A 19,704-nucleotide genomic window follows, 5' to 3' on the forward strand; every position below is an offset into this window, starting at 1 on the left:
ATCCCTGCTCCAACAGAACCAGCTCTGACTGCAGGAGGACTGAGCCACATTTCCAATTGGACTGCTGCCAACACCCTGACCCACAGGGTGTCAGGTTTGGTTCTGACTCTGTCAGTGTTGTTCTAGTGTACTGCATTGTTTATTTTATCATTTTATTTTCTTCTCTATTAACGAACTGTTATTTCCTGCTCCCATATTTTTTGCCCGAGAGCCCCTGAATTTAAAAATGACAACAGTTTGGAGGTGGTGGTGGGGGGATTCACATTCTCCACTTCAGGGGAGGATCCTGCCTTCCTCAGCAGGCACCTGTCTTTCCAAACCAAGACTGTCTAGCCATGAATCTCAAGGAGGAAGCAAAGTGTCAGGGCCTCGAGGGCACCACTGGCCCTGGCTGGCTGTGAGCAGCCCCCAGCCATGGGCCCAGGGGCTCCAGTGTCAGCAGCACCCTCTCCACAGCACCTGCTGCCAACATGGAGGCAGGGCCACACAGAGGACCACAGCCATGGCCTGGCCCCTCCTGATGCAATTTGAATTTGAAAGGAAAGACATCCATGTGGAAAACAGGATATTCATTTCAGTGAAGCAGGGTTAGCTAAGAATTGGGCTACAAAGGACAAAGTCTGGAATTTTAAAACCTGACACATTCAGATAAAGGTGTTACAATCAGAGGGCACAGAGTGGGAAGGTGCAATCACATTGAGGGGAGGATCTACTTCTCCTGGTTCTGTCAGGTTTGTGACCAGAAACACCTGATGCTCAACTGGCAAACAGCACAGACCTTTCAGGTTCTCCAGGTGCAGAAAAGCACTAAGTGTCAAAACAGCTCAAGGAACTGAAAAACTAATCTGGACAACAGACTCCAAGTGAAAGTCAAAATGGATTTAGCAGCCAACCTGTTTCAGTGCTTCCTAATACCCAGTAGGAATCTATCTGCTTTTTTTGGCACTTAAATCCAGTCAATCCTTGATTCATCATTGGGTCAAATGTTTCAAGGACAACTCTTCATTTTGTGGGAACTTTTGCCTTTTTTTTAATTCAAACAGAACTTGGGACTGGAAATGCCTAGAAATGAAGAGAAATAATGAGGTCCAGTGCTCAGGTCCATGATGCTCCACCTGAGTTTCCCACAGTCTCTGATGTGAACACAAAAGCAAATATTTGCACAGGAAATGTGAAGCAGTAGTCAACATTATGGTTTCATTTTGGGTGCCAGGAGCAGGGAGTTGGACTTGATGGTCCTTAGGTATCCCTTCCAGCTTGACATATTCTGTGATTGTGGTTCACTCTCCAAATCCTTACAGGTCTAGGCTGATGCTGTGGACACTGTGAGCTCAGGGTGAACAGAATGAATTTGGATTACAGATTGTGGTGTTGCTCTTTAAACTGGAAAAGCTAAACAACTGAGATTTAGACCTTAACCTCCAGACAAGCCCTCCTCCAGCAGCCTCCTGGGAAAGGCCTCTCTGCAGCCAAGGGCACATCCCAGCACTGAGGCAGCCCAGCTCAGAGGGCTGGGAGCCCCCCAAGAGGCAGAGGAGCCCATCCAGCCCACGGCCCTGCCCTGCTGTTGGACTCAGTGACCTTACAGTTCCTCTACAACCTGAACAATGCCACCATTCTCCCACCAACTGAGCCTCCTGTTCCCCTCACCTGTCCCTCAGCAGCAGTGTGAGTGCTTTCCCCAGCACCCCTGGCTGGAGCAACTTCTGTGCTGCTGGTGGAAACCTCTCCCTAACTCCTTGTCCCAACTCCTGCCCGCTGAGCACACATGGAGCACAAATTCTATTCCAAGCCCAAAACTGTTCCAAGGCCACACATGAGCAGCAAGAACACTGTTGGTGTGAACTTGTAAGCACACTCTTGCCACAGCTGAAACTCAGCAGCTCCCAGGGCTCTCCCACATCTTGTCAGGGGCTTCCATGGTGTCAGACAAGAATTTCCCACCAACACTGCTCCCATCAGCCCGAGCACACACTGGTAAACTTTTAACTCAGCATTCCTGGGGTAACCCCACATGTGTGGGCATGGCACAATACCTGGGCTGCAGAGCTCCATCCCCACCTGGAGGACTGAGAATCAGGATTGGAGACGTTGTTTGCAGCTCACAGTTTTTTAAATTCTGGTATAAAACCCCCTGGAAGGACACTATACAAATCAGTACCATCCCAAATATAAACACAAATCTTTTACTGTAAAAAGTGTTTCCCAAGGAATGAAATCACCAAATAAAGATACAAGTACTACTAATAATACAAGTACCAAAAATCTCTCTAAAAACAAAACATTTTAAAAAGTCAATCAAATTCTATCTACAAAGCCATCAGCTGATTCCCCAATGATTCAAAGTTTTAGAATTGTTAGTAATAAACTCATAACTTCTGTTGTTTCTGCTTTCTATAAGTAATACCAATAAATAGTAGCTATTGTTAATATTATATAAATGTTTTAAAAATATTAACTCCTTCAAACACTTGCTACTAATATATTAATTATATAATGTAAATTCACTAATTTTTGTAAAAAAAAACAACCTGTTGTGAAGTATCCCAGGTCAGGAGTGCTACACAAGGAAAAAGGGCTCAGCCACAGCTGTGACCCGCCCCAGCACCACTACCACAGCAGCACAAAGGCACTTTGATAACCCTGCTCCTTCTGGGGGCAGAGAAAAGGCCATGGAGGGGGACCCAGAGCTCAGACAGCTCTGGTGCCAGAGCCCAGGCAGGTACCACTGCCCCAGAGATCCCTTCAGGGGATCCTGCAAGCCCTGGAGTGACCCAGATCATCACAGGGTAATTCAGGAACCCCCAGGGTCTGTAATTCAACCTTCTGCTCCCAGCAGGGTGGGATGGCTGCTCAGGGCTTTACCCAGCCTGGTCTTTACTCAGCCTACCAGGATGCAAATCTGCAAATTAACACAACAATGAGCAAACCAAACTCACACTTTTCCTCGGGTGTTAGGAAAGGGTTTTAACCCCAGAGGGTGGTCAGGCATTGAACAGACTCCCCAGGAGAGCTCCAGGAACATTTGCACAAAGCTCTCAGGCACGGGGTGGGATTGCTGGGGTGTCTGAGCAGGGCCAGGAGTTGGACCAGGATCCTTGTGCTCAGGATATTCTATGATTTGTTCTGCTGATTGCCCTAAGTATTGAACAAAAGCTTTATTTATCTTTTTTTTTTTTTTTTTTTTTTTTTTTTTTTAGCTGTTGTCTTAAAAAGCTTTTGGCTTACACATGTCCCAGTGGCATCTGATAAAGCTGTGCCCACCCAGACAAACCAGAATCAGGCTGCTCAGCAGCCTTGAAACCCCCCCACTCCCCAAACCAGCTTTTAAAAGAGCAACAGTGGAGCTGCAGCTGTTTTGGCCGAAACAGTGAGGCCCTGAGCTCTCCATTTTTCCTGGTATTGGGTGTAGCTCCACATCTTACAGAAGGTGCAGCTCCTCAGCCAGCTGCCCATCCAATCCACAAGGACCCCTCACATCCACTCCTCACTTCTGCCTTCTGCTGAGGGACAGCCAAGGATCCCTGGCTGGAAAAGCCAGGAAGGAGGAAAGCCACCCCAAGAAACCCCCACATGGTCCCTCCAGAGAGCACCACAATGTGTCAATGTGCTGCTGGAGGGTGGAATTTTTCAAGACAATTCTCATCTGGGAGTGCTTTGCTCCCTCCTGCTTTGCTCCTGGAATCCTGTGCCCTGTGTAAGGGTAGAGCTGTGCACATGGAGCCTGTCTGCAGCCAGACCCCACCAGCCTACTCCAACCAGTTCTGACACCAGGATCAGTGCCTCTGAACTGTTTGTCTCTGTCAGACACAAACCCTCAGGTTCAGGAGACAAAGCACCAGCACAGAGAAGGGGTCCCTGCATGGCCCAGCAGGGAAGGGCATCAGCACAGGGCCCCTGAGTCTGACCACCCTGAGAGAGCTGGGGACACCAGCCTGTGCACACAGCCACACAGACAGGGACACAGGTCACAAAACACACACTTAAAGACAACCAGGATCACTGGCCCTGCTGCTCACAGAGGTTTAGCTCATCCAGCAGGGATCGCTGGGTGTTGGCACAGCCACGCTCCAGAGCAGTGACCCTGGGGCTGGCAGAGCATCTCCAGGGCTGCAGCCCTGCCACAGCCTCTCACCAAATCACAGCAGAACCAGGGAGTGATCCATTCCTTGGGAAGAGGAGGGACATGCTGTGTGCAACAGGGCACAGAGGAGCATGGAGAGAGCAGCTCCCGGCACAGAGCCGCTGCACAGCCCTAACAGTGCTTATAAAGCAGGATCTGCTCGAGAGAGGTGCTCCTGTTCATCACAAAATTGGCTTGAAGTACTCTGATTCAAACAATATTGACAGGTATTCACTTACTGGCTTCTCAGAATTTTAAATATTCCTAAAACCTGCACTGGTATGTGCTGGGGGCTGCTCAGCTGGGAGGAAAGGTCCTGCTGGACACCAGGATGCCCATGGGGCAGCAATGTGCTCCTGCAGCAATGCAGAACAGCGTCCTGGGCTGCACTGGGAGCTGTGTCACAGCTGGCAGAGGGAGGGGATCCTTTCCCTCTGCTCCACAGCAGTGAGGCAGCCCTGGAGTGCTGGGCCCAGAGCTGGGCTGCCCAGGACGGGACACAGGGACAGACTGGACAGAGTCCAGCACAGGGCCATGAAGCTGATGGAGGGACTGCAGCGTCTCTGCCATGAGGAGAGGCTGAGAGCTGGCACTGCCCAGCCTGGAGCAGAGCAGGCTCAGGGCATCTCATCCCTGGGCATGAAAAGCCAGGGGGAGGCTGCAGAGGGGACGGGGCCAGGGACAGCCCCGGGGGCCTCGGGCACAGAGTGACCCAAAGGAGGGGCCCTCCGAGCTCAGGAGACGCTGCTGAACTGGGAGGGTGGCCGAGCACTGACGCAGGTGCCCGGGAGCTGGGGGAGTCTCCATCCCTGCAGAGACTCAAAGGCACCTGGACACATCCTGGGCAGCCGGCTCTGGCTGGCCCTGATGGAGCAGGGGCTGGGTGAGGTGACCTCCAGAGGTGCCTCCAGCCTCCCCCAGCCTGAGATTCTGTAAATTACTTTTTTCAGGAATTTCCTCAGCTATAACAGAGAACTTCCCCATCCTTGCCATCAGCTGAGATATGGATTTTTAATTACCTCCAGTGGCAAAATTCAGCCTTTAAGAAAGACCACCAGCTGGGATCATGCTAAAACTGCAAGTGGCACACCAGAGCACTACAGAGACCTGCAGGGCTGAGAGCTGCTCTCTTGGACCTTCCCCTGACTTCTGGCATTGCCCAGGGCAGGTGTTTAGGAGACTAATGGCACTACAGAAAATATTTGCTTTGTATACACACAGGAGCACTCAGGAACACCCTTGGCACAGGCAGGTGGCCCAGTGGAAAAAGACAATCACACACTTCTTCCCTTCCAAATGTGACTGCTGCTCCAAAGCCAGGAGCAAATGCCTGCTCTGTAACAAACCAGACGCCACAAAGTTCTGCTCCTGGGTTCTTGAGCAGCATGGTGAGGTTTGGAGTGGGCCACGGTATTTATCAACATCTCAAAACCAGATGAAATGTCCCTCTGTGCAGTAAGAGGCTGTTCATGTTACACATTTCAAAAGAGAAAACAGATTCTGTGGAAATTGAGATCAGAGAGGGAAGGGCAATAAAGCAGCAAGCTGCCTTCAGCTTTAGGTTCAGACACGGATGACAAAGCAGAGACACTCAGGCTGGCTGTCACCTGCTGTCCCCAGGAATTTCGCTGTCACCAGGACCAGCTTTCAGGCTTGTGGATCTGCTCAGACCCACAGGTGGGGAGAATGAGCAGTCACCAGCAATCCCATGTACCACTCCAAAGGGGTCGAGGTGACACCATCCAAGGCCAGCAGGCAGCCTGAAGCCTGGGCACTTCTGAGGGGCACAATGGGAACTGTCACCCCCACCTCCCACTGCCCCTGAGGGCACCAGCCCCGCTCACCACCCACACCTGCACACTTTGGATGTTTTTCCACACACAGATGGAAACATCTAAACAGGATGGATATCTGACCTCAAATATTTTTAACTGTCCAGTGTTTTATTTTCTTTTATAACTAATTAAAAAAATCCAGGTTAAAACTGATAAAACCAATCCAGGAGCTGTGCACTGGGCTGTTTGTGCACTGCTAGGCTGGACCAAAGCGGTGCACGCCGCAGGGCCCTGTCCAGGGCTGCAGTGCTGTCCCTGCGGGCTCCGGGACATCGCTGCTCGCCCGCTGTTCCACAAACACCCGAAGGAGCGCGGCCGGGCGTGCCCCGTGCGAGGCGCTCCCAGCCCGGCCCGGCCCGGCGAGGCTCCCCCGGGGCAGCGCGGTCCCCGCGGGCACGGCTGGGCTGGGCAGCGCCTCACACCTCGCACCTCGCAGCCCGGCCCGCGCCCTCAGCGCGGCGGTGTCCGGGGCACGGCGGCGGCCCGGCCGGAGCCAGCGAGCCGCTCCCGCCGTCCCGGCCCCGCCGCCCCCCTCCAGGGCAGCCCCGGCCCCTCCAGCCCCTCGGCGCGGCTCCAGCTCGGGGGATGTCGGCGCTTTACCCCCCAGCGCCGGGCCCGGCCCCGCTGGCTCGGCCGGGGCCTCGCCCGTGCGGGCACCGGGCTGCGGCGGGGCCGGGCGGGGACGCGGCGAGCCCGGGCCGGCGCTGCCCGGCCGCGCTCCTTACCTGCACCCGGGCGGGCGCTGCTGCGAGCCCCGGCGGCGCTGCCCGGCCCGGCCCGGCCCGGCCCGGGGTGCGGGGGGCGCGGAGCGGGAGGGGCGCGGGGCCGGTCCGAGTGTGCGCGGGGAGCGCGGGGAGGGGGCGGCTCAGCCGCGGCGTCGCCGTGGAAACGCGCGGGGCCGCATCCGCAGGGCCGCGCTCAGCCCCGCCGCAGCTTTTCGGGGGGATGCGGGAAAGGGGGGCGTCGTCATGGCAACAAGCGGGGCCCCCCCGATCGGCCGGGCAGCACCGGGGCCGCGGTGTGACGGGACGGGGAGCGCGGAGCCGCGGGGTGATGCTTCACTGAGGCACCGGGGCTGTGGGTGGGGTGGAGCCCTCTGCTCTGGGACAGGCTGGGAGTGCTCAGCTGTAGAGGAGAGGGCTTCAGGGAGAGCTCAGAGCCCTGCCAGGGCCTGAAAGGGCTCCAGGAGAGCTGGAGAGGGACTGGGGACCAGGTATGGAGGGACAGGACACAGGGAATGGCTCCCACTGCCAGAGGGCAGGGTTAGATGGGATATTGGGAAGGAACATGAGGGTGGGCAGGCCCTGGCACAGGGTGCCCAGAGCAGCTGTGGATGCCCCTGTGTCCCTGGCAGTGCCCAAAGCCAGGCTGGATGGGACTCAGAGCAGTCTGGGACAGTGGAAGGTGTCCCTGCCATAGCAGGGGGTAGAATGAGATGAGCTTTAAGGTCCCTCCCAGTCCAAACCACTCTAAGACTCTGATTAACCAAACACCCCTCTGAAAGGAATCAGACAAGACCAGTGGGGATGTGTCCTCCACAAACACCCAAGGAGACCACAGCAGCTCCCCAGGCCTTGTCTGGCCCTGGTGCCAGGGCAGAATCCCCTCCCCAGCCCCAGAAAGGGACCAGGGGATGTTAAGGTGACATCCCCAAGATCCCTGGGAAGTGAAAGGATCACTCTGACTGGTCCTGAGGTGGAAATGCAGGATGGACACACTCTAGTAGCACTTCCAAACAAACAGCTCTGCTCAAGCCCAGGGCTGCTCACCTGGCCACCCTTCAGTATTTTGTGGCCACACAAGGAGTGTGTTCTGACACACAAGGTCTGTCCCACTTACCTGCACAAAGCAGGAGTGGGAGGAACCAAGGCTGGAAGCATAAGGGCCAGATGTACAAGAAGCTTCTGAGAGGAGCCCTCGCTGTGCTTTTGATGGGCTGGGGAGAGGTGTCTGCCTGCTCACGCTGACAGCCAGCTCTGGCTGCCCAAACCCGGGCACAGAGTGTTCCTGCTCACTTTGGAGACTGTAGGAACACCCTCACAGCTTCAGTGTATCTGCAAGTTCCTTGCCACTTGAGTTTTGTACTCCAAAATTTTTACTACATTAAAAATATTAAGTCAGACTCTGATGAAGCAACAGATCCTACAAATCAGGAGGGAAGTAACAATATATTTCCTTTGCTGCTACTGTCTTCTTTCCCATTTTCAAATCAAACTCCATTGGCACAGTGTAGAAAAAGATTTTCCCATATCAGTCCTTTTATGCTGCAGAGGGAAGGTCAAACAGATTTGAATCAGGAGCAGAGTGAAACTCAGTTACTTGAAAAGCAGCCCATCAGTTCCCTGTTCCTGGCTAAGCTTGCTGCAAAAAAAAATCAGGAATTCAGAATGATGGATTCCTAGGGAACAGCTACATTAGGTAAAAAAGAGAAAACAGCTTTGGCTTCCCAGTGAGCCCTCTGGCTGATGTAACATCAGGTCATTTCCCTCTCTGGCCTCAACTTCCATTTCTGTGACCTCTGTTGGAAGGGAACTGAACTGACACCCTGGGGAGCTCTCCTGGGGAAGGGGCTCAGGGGCTTTGGGCTGAGGGCAAGCGGGGCAGGAGCCCTGGCAGCCCCAAGGGCCAGCCCTGCCCCAGGGGACATTGAGGGGGTGACTGTCCTGCTCTGCACTGGGGCAGCCTCACCTGCAGTCCTGGGGACAGTTTGGGCTCCTCAGCACACCAAGGACAGATGAGGGCTGGAGGAGGGGACCAGGATGGTGAAAGGTCCAAGGGCAGGACTTGGGAGGAGCAGCTGAGGCCACCTGGCCCGTCCAGCTGGGAGGGGAGAAGCTGAGGGGTGACCCCATTGCTGTCTGCACCTTCCTCTGGGGGCAGGGGCTGATCTCCCCCTTCTGGGACCAGCAATGACCCGAGGAAATGGAGCAAAGCTGCCTCAGGGCAGGTTCAGGTGGGACATTAGGAAAAGGTTTCTCACCCCGAGGCTGCTCAGTGCCTGGAAGAGGCTCCCAGGGAAGCACCAAGTTCAGGGAGTGTGTGAACAACACTCAGTCCCTATGGTTTCATTGTAGGTGCTCCTGCCAGGAGCAGGGGTTTGGACTCAATGGTCCCTATGGATCCCCTCCAGCTTGAGCTATTCTGGGATTTTGTGAACTTTTGTTTACTTAAACCTATCTCTTTGTAATGCTTTTATGACTTAATTTATTCTGATCTGGATTTTTCAACTCTGCTGGTCCATTAGTCCCACGAGACCCAATGTGTGCAGGGCTGTGCTGCTCTGGGACTTGTTTTGCTGGGATTCATCCCCACAACATCCTGCTATTCACAGGATGGCAGCACACATGGGGTAGTGCCTGTCTCTCCTGTCGTCACCCACAGTCATGTCCCAAAGCCTAAAACATGAAGCACCAGGAAGCTGCTGCCATCCACAGCTTTCATTGCCCCTGGGAAGGTTGCTGCAATGCTGTGTATCAGTTTCATGCTTTCTAGGAGCATGTTGTGTGTGAAGAATTACAGAACAATTCTGGTCTGGGCTGCCACATGTACACAGCTGACACCTGAATGATGGCAAGTGGTGGATTACACTTTCAGTGTCACAGAGCAACTGGTTTTAATTGTCAGCAAATAGATTCAGACAAGGTAATTGGAGAGGCTCTTTCAGAAACACTTTTCTTGTGTCTCCCATTACTGTCAGCATGTGCTCCATGCTGGAACCAGAGCTGAGCAGAACAGGAGCTGCTGTGGCACCCCCAGGTGAATTGTACAGCATCCCTGTCACCACTGTGATCACAAGAGACTCTGCTGTTTTCCTCTTGTGCTGATGCTGAGCAGAACAAGGAGCACAAGAGCTGTGAAAGCACTTTGCACCTTAGCCCATCCTGCCCCAGCAGCTCCCTGGGTGCAGTTGTGCACTGTGGTCACACAGCTCACACCATGAACTGTGACCCACTGAACACCTCCTGGCTTAACAGCACTAACTTCTTATTCCCATTGGCAGGATGATCCTGTTCCAGGAGCTGCACACAACAGTAATAAATCTACCACCTCCCCACTCCATCCACATGGCAGCACAGGCTGTCACTCCCAACTCTTGTGCCACCTGCAGCTTTCCCTCCATTGTTTTTGGTATTTTGGACTGAAATTACTGTACTCAGTTCTTACCCAAAGGAAAAACACTGGAGCAAGACGTGTCTGCTTTTAAAATGAATAAAAAGAGTATTTAAGATATTCTAAATTAGACAACCCTGCAAAAGCCCTTTCTGTGAACCAGAGTCAAGTTGCCCTTGAGTCAGAGAATTACCCAGAATCATGCCCATAAGTTGAGTCCTAGTAGGAGCTGGTGTGAACTACTCTGAGTCATGCATGAGCTGCAAACATCTCCTGTGATCAGCACTTTTTTCTGTGGTGTGGATGATACCAACAGCTCTGCCATTCCTTCTTCCACAGAACACACCCATGTGCTTCCAGCCCAGCCTGGTAAAGACAGATGTTGCTAAAAGGGTGGAAGTTGATGAGCCACTCCAGAGCAGTTTGTTTATTGCAAATCTTTACTGGATTATGAAACAGCGGAAACTTCCCCTCTGACACCTACACACACATTTTGCAAACCTATAAAGTGTGAGGGAGCTGGGAGAGTTGAGCCCATATTCTGCTATTTCATAATTTTCACTTGACCACAAAAAAAGGGGGGGAGGAAAGGGCTGATCATGGTGTAAAAGTGACCATTATGGTCCTAAGGACACACAGATAAAATTCCTGAACTGCTGCCACTACACAGAGCATTATTTGTGTTAGTTGTGCTTCTCACCTGTTAAAGTAACACGTTCCTGTTTGCTTTAAAGAGCCCTGACAAAGCCAGGACACAGCAGAGCTGCTGAGGCTTAACAGAACTAACTTCTTATTCCCATTTGCAGGATGATCCTGTTCCAGGAGCTGCACACAGCAGTAATAAATCTACAACCTCCCCACTCCATCCATATGCCAGCACAGGCTGTCACTCCCAACTCTTGTGCCACCTGCAGCTTTCCCTCCACTGTTCTTGGTATTTTGGATTGAAATCACTGTACTCAGTTCTTACCCAAAGGAAAAACTTTATCACCAACCACATCCAAATGATGAATGTTTCCTATGATCCCAGGGTTTGCATCACCTCTCAAAGACATTCCCAGCACCTCAGCTATTTGTTGGGATTTCCAGGCTCCTCAGGCAAGTTCCTGCTTTCATGACTTCTGCTCTTTGATGTACGAAATTGCTCTGTGGATGTTACAGTGCCAACCTAAACTACACTTTAGTAGGAATTGGAAATAGTTCAAGTTATACCATGTGTGACAAAGAAATCCAAGAATTGCTTTAAATGCTCCTCCCCATTGTTGATCTAAAGGTTGTTACAATCAGCATTGGGACAGAGTAATCTCCCAATTATAAACAAAATCTGAAACCACAGAATGGAGAGGTAGAAATGTAATAGTAGGAAAAAGGAGGTCACTTACTCAGGACCCTCAGCTCTGCTCCAAGCAGTGATATTGCAAGGTGAGAAACTTATTTTAGTGTACATCAGACACAGAAGTTGTGAGTCAAATAAAAAGGAAATCAAACAGAGGTTGTGGCTGCTCCATCCCTGAAAGTGTCCAAGGCCAGGCTGGAGGGGGCTTGGAGCAGCCTGGTCTGGTGGCTGGTGTCCCTGCCCATGGCAGGGGGTGGCACTGGGTGGCTTTAAGGTCCCTCCAGCCCAAACCAGTCTGGGATTCTATGATTTAAGGACAAAATTTGCATTTATGTCAGAAAACAAAACACATGGAAGGATGCTTTTTCAAATATAGGAAAAGGCCAGGACCAGAGTGCCGCAGACATCTTTTCATGAAAATCCTTTCCTTAGGATTTTTTCCTCCTGAGAAGCTGAGAGGCCTCAGGAACAAAATGTAAACAATGGTTATCTGCTGCTGTGGAATGCAACAGGTGCATCTGTGATTGGCCCATCTTGGATGTTTGTAATTAATGGCCAGTGACAGCAGAGCTGACTCGGACAGAGAAACTGAGGCAGCTGCCTTTGTTATCATTCTTTCCCTTTCTATTCTTAGCTTGGCTAGCCCTCTGAGGCGAAACCTTTTCTTCTATTCATTTACTATAGTTTTAATGTAATATTTATAATAAAATAATAAATCAAGCCTTCTGAAACGTGGAGTCAAATCCTCGTCTCTTCCCTCATCCAAAAACCCCTGTGAACACCGTCACACCAGACTGCAAATACAGTCCCAGATTCTGAGTTTCACTTTTAACTGTAGTATTGATTTCTCTTTCACAATTTGCTACAGGACACTTAGATTTGGTCAATCCTGCACCCTACATTTGATGACAAGGCAGGTTTCTCTTCTGTATTTTTAAAGACAAAAGAATATTTATTATACCAAATGCAGAAAAAAAACCAAAAAACCCCCAAAACCCACAAGAACCCCACAAAAAAGCAACAATGAAAAACCAAGCCCCCCCCCAAAAAAGTCAGGTAGCCCAATTCTGAACCACATCCCCAAAAGACTGTGTCCAGGGTCAGGTTATAAACTGAGTTATGACAAGGTCAGGTGGTTTCCCCATCAAACTATTGCTGCTACTGCAGGCAAAGCAAACCACATGCAGGTCCTGTAGCCTTTTACCCTTGCATGGAGAATTATCCCAACCCCTTCCATCACACCCAGAAGAGATCTCAGGAATAATCACACTTGTGATTACCAGCACACACCAGCCTCAGAGTGTTCCACTCCCACAAAAAGTGCTGCTGGCAGAGCTGGACCACTAAGGGTGTTTGGGTTTTGCTGGTTCCTTACAGCATTATCACAAGCCATGCACTTCACTGCCTGACTCAGGATCTGGCACTACCAAAATCCTCCTGGCTTTCCAGAGGAAACCCATCCAGAAGGGTGAGTCATGCCAAGGAATCCCTGCTTCATTGGCACAGCGAAGGGCAGCAGCCAAAGGAGACAAGACAGTGTGGCTCCAGTAACACAGAAAGAAATCTTGATATTTAAAGGAGTTCCAGGTAAATTGGTTAAATGCAATCTGGCATTCATTTTACAATGAATATAGAGTATTTAAGATATTCTAAATTAGACAAGACAACCCTGCAAAAGTCACTTTCTGTGAACAAGAGTCAGGAAATCACCCAGATTCATGCCCAGAAGTTGAGTCTTAGTACGAGTGGTGTGAATGAATTTCACTTTGAGTCATGCATTAGCTGGGACCTGTAATTCACAAATAAGGAGGACTCAAAACAGCTCAAAACAAAAAATCCTGGCTCAGAAAGCTGGGTGCAGCTGGTTAGGAGCCATCTCTGCATTGCTGACCAAGGCTGGGGCGCCCACAGCCCCAGAGTGGCCAGAACAGCCTCGGGCTAGCACTGGGGTCAGATTTAAAAAGAAGGAAATGTATCTACAAAAAAGAAATGGTCAATATCTTATCACACATACTGGGAATATGCATATTCAACCTGCTGAGCTCCAAGCTCAATTCCTCTTTTGAGGACTGTGATGTGCATTTTACCAGAGTTCTCTGTGAAGTTGCTTTACAAAGAGGAGCAGTTCTCTCTCGAGTCTGACCTACTCCATGATCAGAAGTATAACCAAAGCAGCTTAACTCAAATAAGTATGTCCTCAAGTGTATCTTAGGCTATAAACCTGAACTTAACTGTTCTTGCCCAGTGCGAATTCTGAAAGAAACCCCCTGTACTCCCCACCCCCCAATCTGAGATCCTGCAGGAATCAACACTGCAACACCATTTTTGTATTCATGCTAACATACACCACCCTCAGCAAACAGCTCCAATTTAACCCAAGAACTCCTTATCACAAATTACCACCAGGGTCAGCTGCAGATAGCACTGCAGCAGCCAGGCCGATAACCTGATCTTGTGGCTACACCAGGCACAGAACCACTTCAGGTTCCAGGAACGTGAGCTCAGACCTCACCACTCTCCCTAGGACCCCAGCACGGATACTCACCTGCAACAGGCAAAATGCAGCTTTTCAGAGACCATCGGGAAATGGTGAGAAACTGAAATTTCAGGAGAATTGTTTACAGCATAAAGAAATTCCAGGAAAGACAAGTTGGCATCAAGTCACATTTCCCATGTGCACTGTGCTGACCCAATTCCTCTGGGCAGGTGTGGAAGCTGGGACCAGAGGTGCAGCTGTCACACCCAGCCACGCCTGCAGAAAGGACAAGGTGACACACTGGGACACAAAGAGCTTGTGCTGGTTTCAAGCACACCACCAAGAGCCTGTCAAGAGCTACCAAGTCTCTCACTAAACCAAAGTAGTTTTTTCCATAAAAGCAGGGTACCTTGTGATTTCCCCAGCACAAGGCAGAGCAAGAATCCCATTTCACTGCAATGAACACAAGAGTTTGAGTCACCAATTTAATTTTATATAAGTCAAACTACACGTTGTATAAAGAGTACAAGGCAGTTCTAATGTTTGCTACTGCATGTTACAAAAATCAATTTAACTATAAAGGGGATTTTTTGGGATGAGTCTTATTCCACAATTTTAGTGAACTGGCAACTGTGGTTTAGCAAAGCCTTTGTTAAAACTAGAACTCTAGCTCCAAGAGATTACATTTCCAATAAAGTTCGGACCTACACACAAGTGGATTATATTCTCCTAGTCTGAAGCAAAACGTTAACATAAGTGAGTCAAAGGGGAGGGAAGACAGATTTCTTTACCTGGGTTTCATGTCCAATGGGGATTCAGAGGCTGACAAACCATACAGCATACTAAGGACTTGGAGCACAGCCAAGAGACACTTTCGTGTCTGACAACAGTGACACTTGAGATTCAAGCAAGAAACGTCAGAAAGCTTTTATTCTTTCAAGTCTGGAACAAAGGGGTTTTTAGCAATACTGTAGGATACACGTTCCAGAGTACCTTTGTTACCTTTAATACAGTCTCAGTATGGGGGGAATGTTCTTTTGGCAAGTCAAGGTACAACCTAAGTCCTCCAACTTGAGTTTATTGCTGGTCTAAAATCTTCCTAGTACTGTTACTGGTTTATACAGTTTGCTGACTCCTTCCAAAATTAAGATAAACTGTGTGACCTGCCCAGCAAGGCAATCCTGCCTTTGGCAGCAAGCTGAAACCTATGAAGCTAATGACACCCATGGTTCTAATGCCATGAAAAAAAAATAGGAAAAAAGGATATTTTCAAAAAGCCCATATTTAAGCCTGTTTATATTCAGTTTATTTTTAATATAAAAACCACTTTGCATTTAAGAGTAGTTAAGTTACTCCTGCAGAAATGCTATAAAATCAAACTTTTAGCTCAATTTCTATAAAATGGGGACTCTTCCTGCTTTGTACGACCATTCCACCTGGTATTGTCAAATTTGGGATAGAAATTAAACCTTTATGCCTTAGTTCTTAGGCCATTCACTCCTGCAAGAGAAAAAACCAACTTCTGAAGTACTAACATAACACTAATGGCCTGACAGGTAGGAAAATGTTCCATAATAGTGTGCAAGGTGAGAGGAGAGTTGTAGTCCTAATCTCTTGAACTGGATCTTGATCGTGAGCGGGACTTTGAGCGGGACCTGGAGCGGGACCTGGAGGCGGCTCTCTTGGGCGGTGACTCAGAGCGAGCCTTGGCCGACGGCTGCTGCTGCGGAGAGTTGGAGCGAGACCTGCTCCTGGACCTGGACTTAGACTTAGCATCCCCTTTACCATTTTCTTTGGGAGATCGAGACCTGGACCTGGATCTGGACCGGGACTTCTCTGACTTCTCCTTGGATCTGCTGTGTGAGCGTGACCCCCTGTCAGACTTGGGTTTGGATTTGCTCTTTGATCTGGACTTCCTGCTTTTGGATCGGGAACGGGAGCGGTCTTTGCTTCGTGACCTGGATTTAGATCTTTCAAAGAGAGAGAGAGGGAGAGAGTTTATTCTGCATGGCCTGCAGTACACTTCCAGCAGCTGTAAACATCTGTCAGCAAGGCAGTTCCTGCACTGACAGTGTTAACTCTGGGGCACTTACCGGGAACGGCTTTTGGAGACACTACGAGATCTGCTGCGGCTGCTCCGACTCCTCCGACTTCTGCTTCTAGACCGTCTCCTGGATCGTGACCTGCAGACATTTAAAATGTCATGCCCTTTCTCTTTGCCTGGTTGTGCCCTCCATCATCAAGTACAGGATGGAAGGGATCTCAAAGATCACTGTTCCACCCCTGCCATGGGCAGGGACACCTGCCACTATTCCAGGTTGCTCCAAGCCCCACCCAACCTGGCCTTGGATATTTCCAGGGATCCAGGGGCAGCCACAGCTGCTCTGGGAAGTCCATCCTCACAGGGAAGAACCCTCCTGATTGTATCTAATACACTGTGCTATCCAGTAGCATAATCTAACAGAGAAAAGCTGCTACAGAACTTCTCAGGAGCAGGGGTGGTCCCACCATGGTGGGTTTAACATACTGTCAGTGAATCACATCTGAGGTTTCACACGTGGAAAATTGCTCAAACCTGGCTTTGCTGTTTGATGTAAAATGTTTCCTTCTACACTAAGGCCTCCTATTCCTAAACCATCAGCTGAGGGTGACTGCTGCAGGTAGGGCACCCATTCCCATGCGGATTTTTGCTGCACCATTTTTGCTGCAGTGTGTCCCCCGAGTTACCTGGACCTGCTGCCGGAGTAGGATCGCCTGTGGCTGGAGCGTGGCTTGTCCTCCACCAGCCTGATCTTCCTGCCGTTTATCTCTGTGCCATCCAGCTTGTCCAGGGCCCGCTTCATGTCCGAATACGAGCGGAACTCGATCACTCCTTCATTTGTACGTTCTTTGTGGGCATCTGCATAGGTCACCTCCCCAGCCTGCCTCATGAAATCCTGCAGGAAGCACAGGGCAGCTACAGAACGGGGGGGTTCTGCAAACAGCACTCAGTGCACACAAACACTTTTAAATTATTCTACTGCAACAAAATCAACATTGCTATTAAAGGAAGCTATTGCTTCCTGATATTCACAACAGACTCCAAACACAGAACATCAATACCTACTTTTAAATCCTGCCAACTACAGCGACTGGAAAGGTTCTCAACAATCAGCCTGAACTCTGTACGAACGGGCGGTCCGTATTTATCTCGTCCCGATTGTCTCCGACTGCTATATCCGCCACCACCCCCACCTTGATGTACAAAGAAACAAAGTTAGGTTGGCTCCTAGCACGAAGGAGGATCAATGTTCTGAAAAAGTTAGTTTAACAGTCATATTTACTGGAGTAGGACTTTATTTCGCTAAGCCTCCAATAAACTTTGCAATTTTGCCATGATCTATATTAATGGCAAATCAAACAGACTAACATCCTACAAGTCTGTGCTCCTATGATCTGTTAGAGAGTGACTGCTCCTTATTAGATTCACCTTGCTAAGTTTTATTTTACAGAACATTGTAAAATATAAAACTTAACTGATTACATGCATTTCTACATTTTACAAAAACGTTTACTAGTTACACTAAGTACTTACATCACAGTATGAGGTTTTTGGTGGTGGTTTGGCCACAAAACACGCAAGGTAACAGTCACCTAGTTCAGTTTAACCAGTTTTGTCTAACCCTTGGAATCCTCACCATCACCCTGCGTCTAATGGCAAAAGGCTGCTGTCGTCATGGCTTCCGGTAAGGTCAGCCAAAGGGTCATAGGGCAAGGGTCACACAATGTATGGAAAAGCCATGGCCAGGAAAGGCAGTCATCTTAGCCTCAGTGGACACAGCCTCAGCCCCACTGGTCACTTTTAAATTGAAACATCAAGGACTTGTTAAAAAGTTTGAATTGAACATGCAACAATTTTAAAACAACATAATACATTTGATTTTTTTAAAAAGACAGAAACCCACCCCCCCCAACACCACGATTCCAAACACCACCGAAAAATCAACCGTAGTACTTTTAGTTACAGTACTAGGCCGTTCAAGCTCTAAACAGCTCAGCTCAAGAAGCTACACGAGCGAGCTGAGCACAGAAATATTTACAATACCCCCCCTTCAGCACAACAGATTACTGCTCCAAAACCTCCCCCCACCCCTCCCATATATCCAACTGAATCAATCACATCAAAGTTCACAGCTGAGCGATTCTCCCCCAGTTACACAACGATATTTATACACTAACACTACTGATGCAACATCGCTGTCACATCTTAAATGCTCCCAGGAATACTGGAGCCGTTAATTATCAGAGTAAACCCTTTCTACAAGGCCACGATTTGGGAGCCACAACTGCTCCGGGATACCCGAGTGCGCTGCTGGTGCCGAGGAAAACGCTGCAGCCCCAGCGGTGCACCGGCTACCCCCCACTAACGACCCTGCCCACCCAGCCCGGGGCTCGGTGCCAGCCGAGCCCTGCCCGCCCCCGGCCCTGCCCGCCGCCGCCCCGAGCCCCGCGGGGAGGGACGGGCCCGGACTCACTGCGGCTGCTGTAGCTGTAGCCGTCCCTGTCGCGGCGGGGGCCGCGGGCGTGCTCCACGATAACCCGCTCCCCGCACAGGTCCTTCCCGTTCAGCTCGTACACGGCATCGTCGGCGTCGCGGGAGTCCTCGAACTCCACGAAGCCGTAGCTGGACACAGGAGAAAGGCCCGGTCAGGCGGCGGCGGGGGGAGCCCAATGTCACGGGCCCCGGTGCGCACCGCGGGCCACGGTCCATTCCCCGGTCTATTCCACACTCCCCAGTCCATTCCACGGTCCCCGGTGCACGCCACGACCCTCGGTCTATTCCCCGGTCGATTCCACGGTCCATTCCGCCATCTCCGGTGCACGCCGCAGCCCCCAGTCCATTCCCCGGTCCATTCCGTGGCCCCCGGACGATGCCGCGGCCCCCCCGCTCCGCTCCCCCCCGGCCGCCATCTTGCGCCGGCGCCACGCGGCAGCGGCCGCGACATGGACGGGCCCGGCGGGCCCGGGGCCCTCGGGAGGGGCGCACGGACGAAGGCGCTCACCCGTTTTTGAGATCGACCTCGAGCAGGCGGCCGTAGCCGCTGAAGAAGCGCTGGATGTCCTTCTCCCGGACGTGGTAGCTCAGGCGGCCGATGTAGACGCGCGGCATGTCCGCGGCGGGGGGGGGAGGAGGGGAGGGAGAGGAAAGGAGAGGAGGAAGAAGAGGAAAGGGAAGGAAAAGAGACAGAAAGAGAGAGAGAGAAGGAGCGAGAGCGCTGGCGGCGTGAGAGGCGGAGGCGCTGCGGGCCCGCTCCGCACGGCCGGGCCTGGCGCACCACAATGGCGCCCGCCACCAGCCGCCGCTTTTATAGTGGGAGGCGGGGCGCGCTGACGTCACCGCGCCGCCGCGCGTGCTCGGGGGGCGGTGGTTGAGCGTTGCGCGCGCGCGAGGGCGCGGGCGGGGTCCAGCGGGCGCGCGGGAGCTGCGCGCGGCTCTGCGCATGCGCCGCCAGTGTTCGGCGTGTCACCCGCTCGGCGCCGCAGAGCTCCAGGGGCGAGCCCGAGAGAGTCCCGGGGTCAGTCCCGCAGAGCACCGGGATCAGCCCCACAGGGAACTGGGGTCGGGCCCACAGAACACCGGGATCGGTCCCACAGAGCACCGGGGCCAGTCCCACAGAGCTCCAGGGGCAAGCCCGGCAGAGCCCCGGGATCAATCCGAGAGAGCCCTGGGGTCAGACTCCTGCTGCAGGGGCAGGCACAGGCTGCCCCTCTCTCTCTGCCCCTCGGGATGCTGCAGAGCTTTGCTGGGCCCCCCTTGATGCTGCATCTTTCCTAGCTCACTCAG

At 51.5% G+C, this 19,704-nt stretch overlaps 1 protein-coding gene across 1 annotated transcript; it reads right to left on the bottom strand.

The window, feature by feature from the left end:
- Nucleotides 1-14,351: 14,351 nt before the first annotated feature.
- Nucleotides 14,352-19,187, bottom strand: SRSF6 (serine and arginine rich splicing factor 6). Its single transcript, XM_059480491.1, has 6 exons — nt 18,923-19,187; nt 18,395-18,543; nt 16,987-17,114; nt 16,608-16,816; nt 15,974-16,063; nt 14,352-15,850 (listed from the first exon to the last, which is right to left on the bottom strand). Exons 1-6 carry the CDS (start codon nt 19,027-19,029, stop codon nt 15,487-15,489), a joined length of 1,047 nt encoding a protein of 348 aa, XP_059336474.1. The 5' UTR covers nt 19,030-19,187; the 3' UTR covers nt 14,352-15,486.
- Nucleotides 19,188-19,704: the final 517 nt, after the last annotated feature.

The sequence above is a fragment of the Ammospiza nelsoni genome, chromosome 12 (assembly GCF_027579445.1).
Source record: "Ammospiza nelsoni isolate bAmmNel1 chromosome 12, bAmmNel1.pri, whole genome shotgun sequence".
Lineage (NCBI taxonomy): Eukaryota > Metazoa > Chordata > Aves > Passeriformes > Passerellidae > Ammospiza > Ammospiza nelsoni.

Coding starts and splice junctions, on each gene's coding strand:
- SRSF6 (XM_059480491.1), bottom strand. CDS start 19,029: ATGCCGCGCGTCTACATCGGCCGCCTGAGCTACCACGTCCGGGAGAAG. Junction 17,115..18,394: donor CTACAGCTACAGCAGCCGCA/GTGAGTCCGGGC, acceptor TTGTACATCAAG/GTGGGGGTGGTGGCGGATAT. Junction 16,817..16,986: donor GTAGTTGGCAGGATTTAAAA/GTAGGTATTGAT, acceptor TGCTTCCTGCAG/GATTTCATGAGGCAGGCTGG.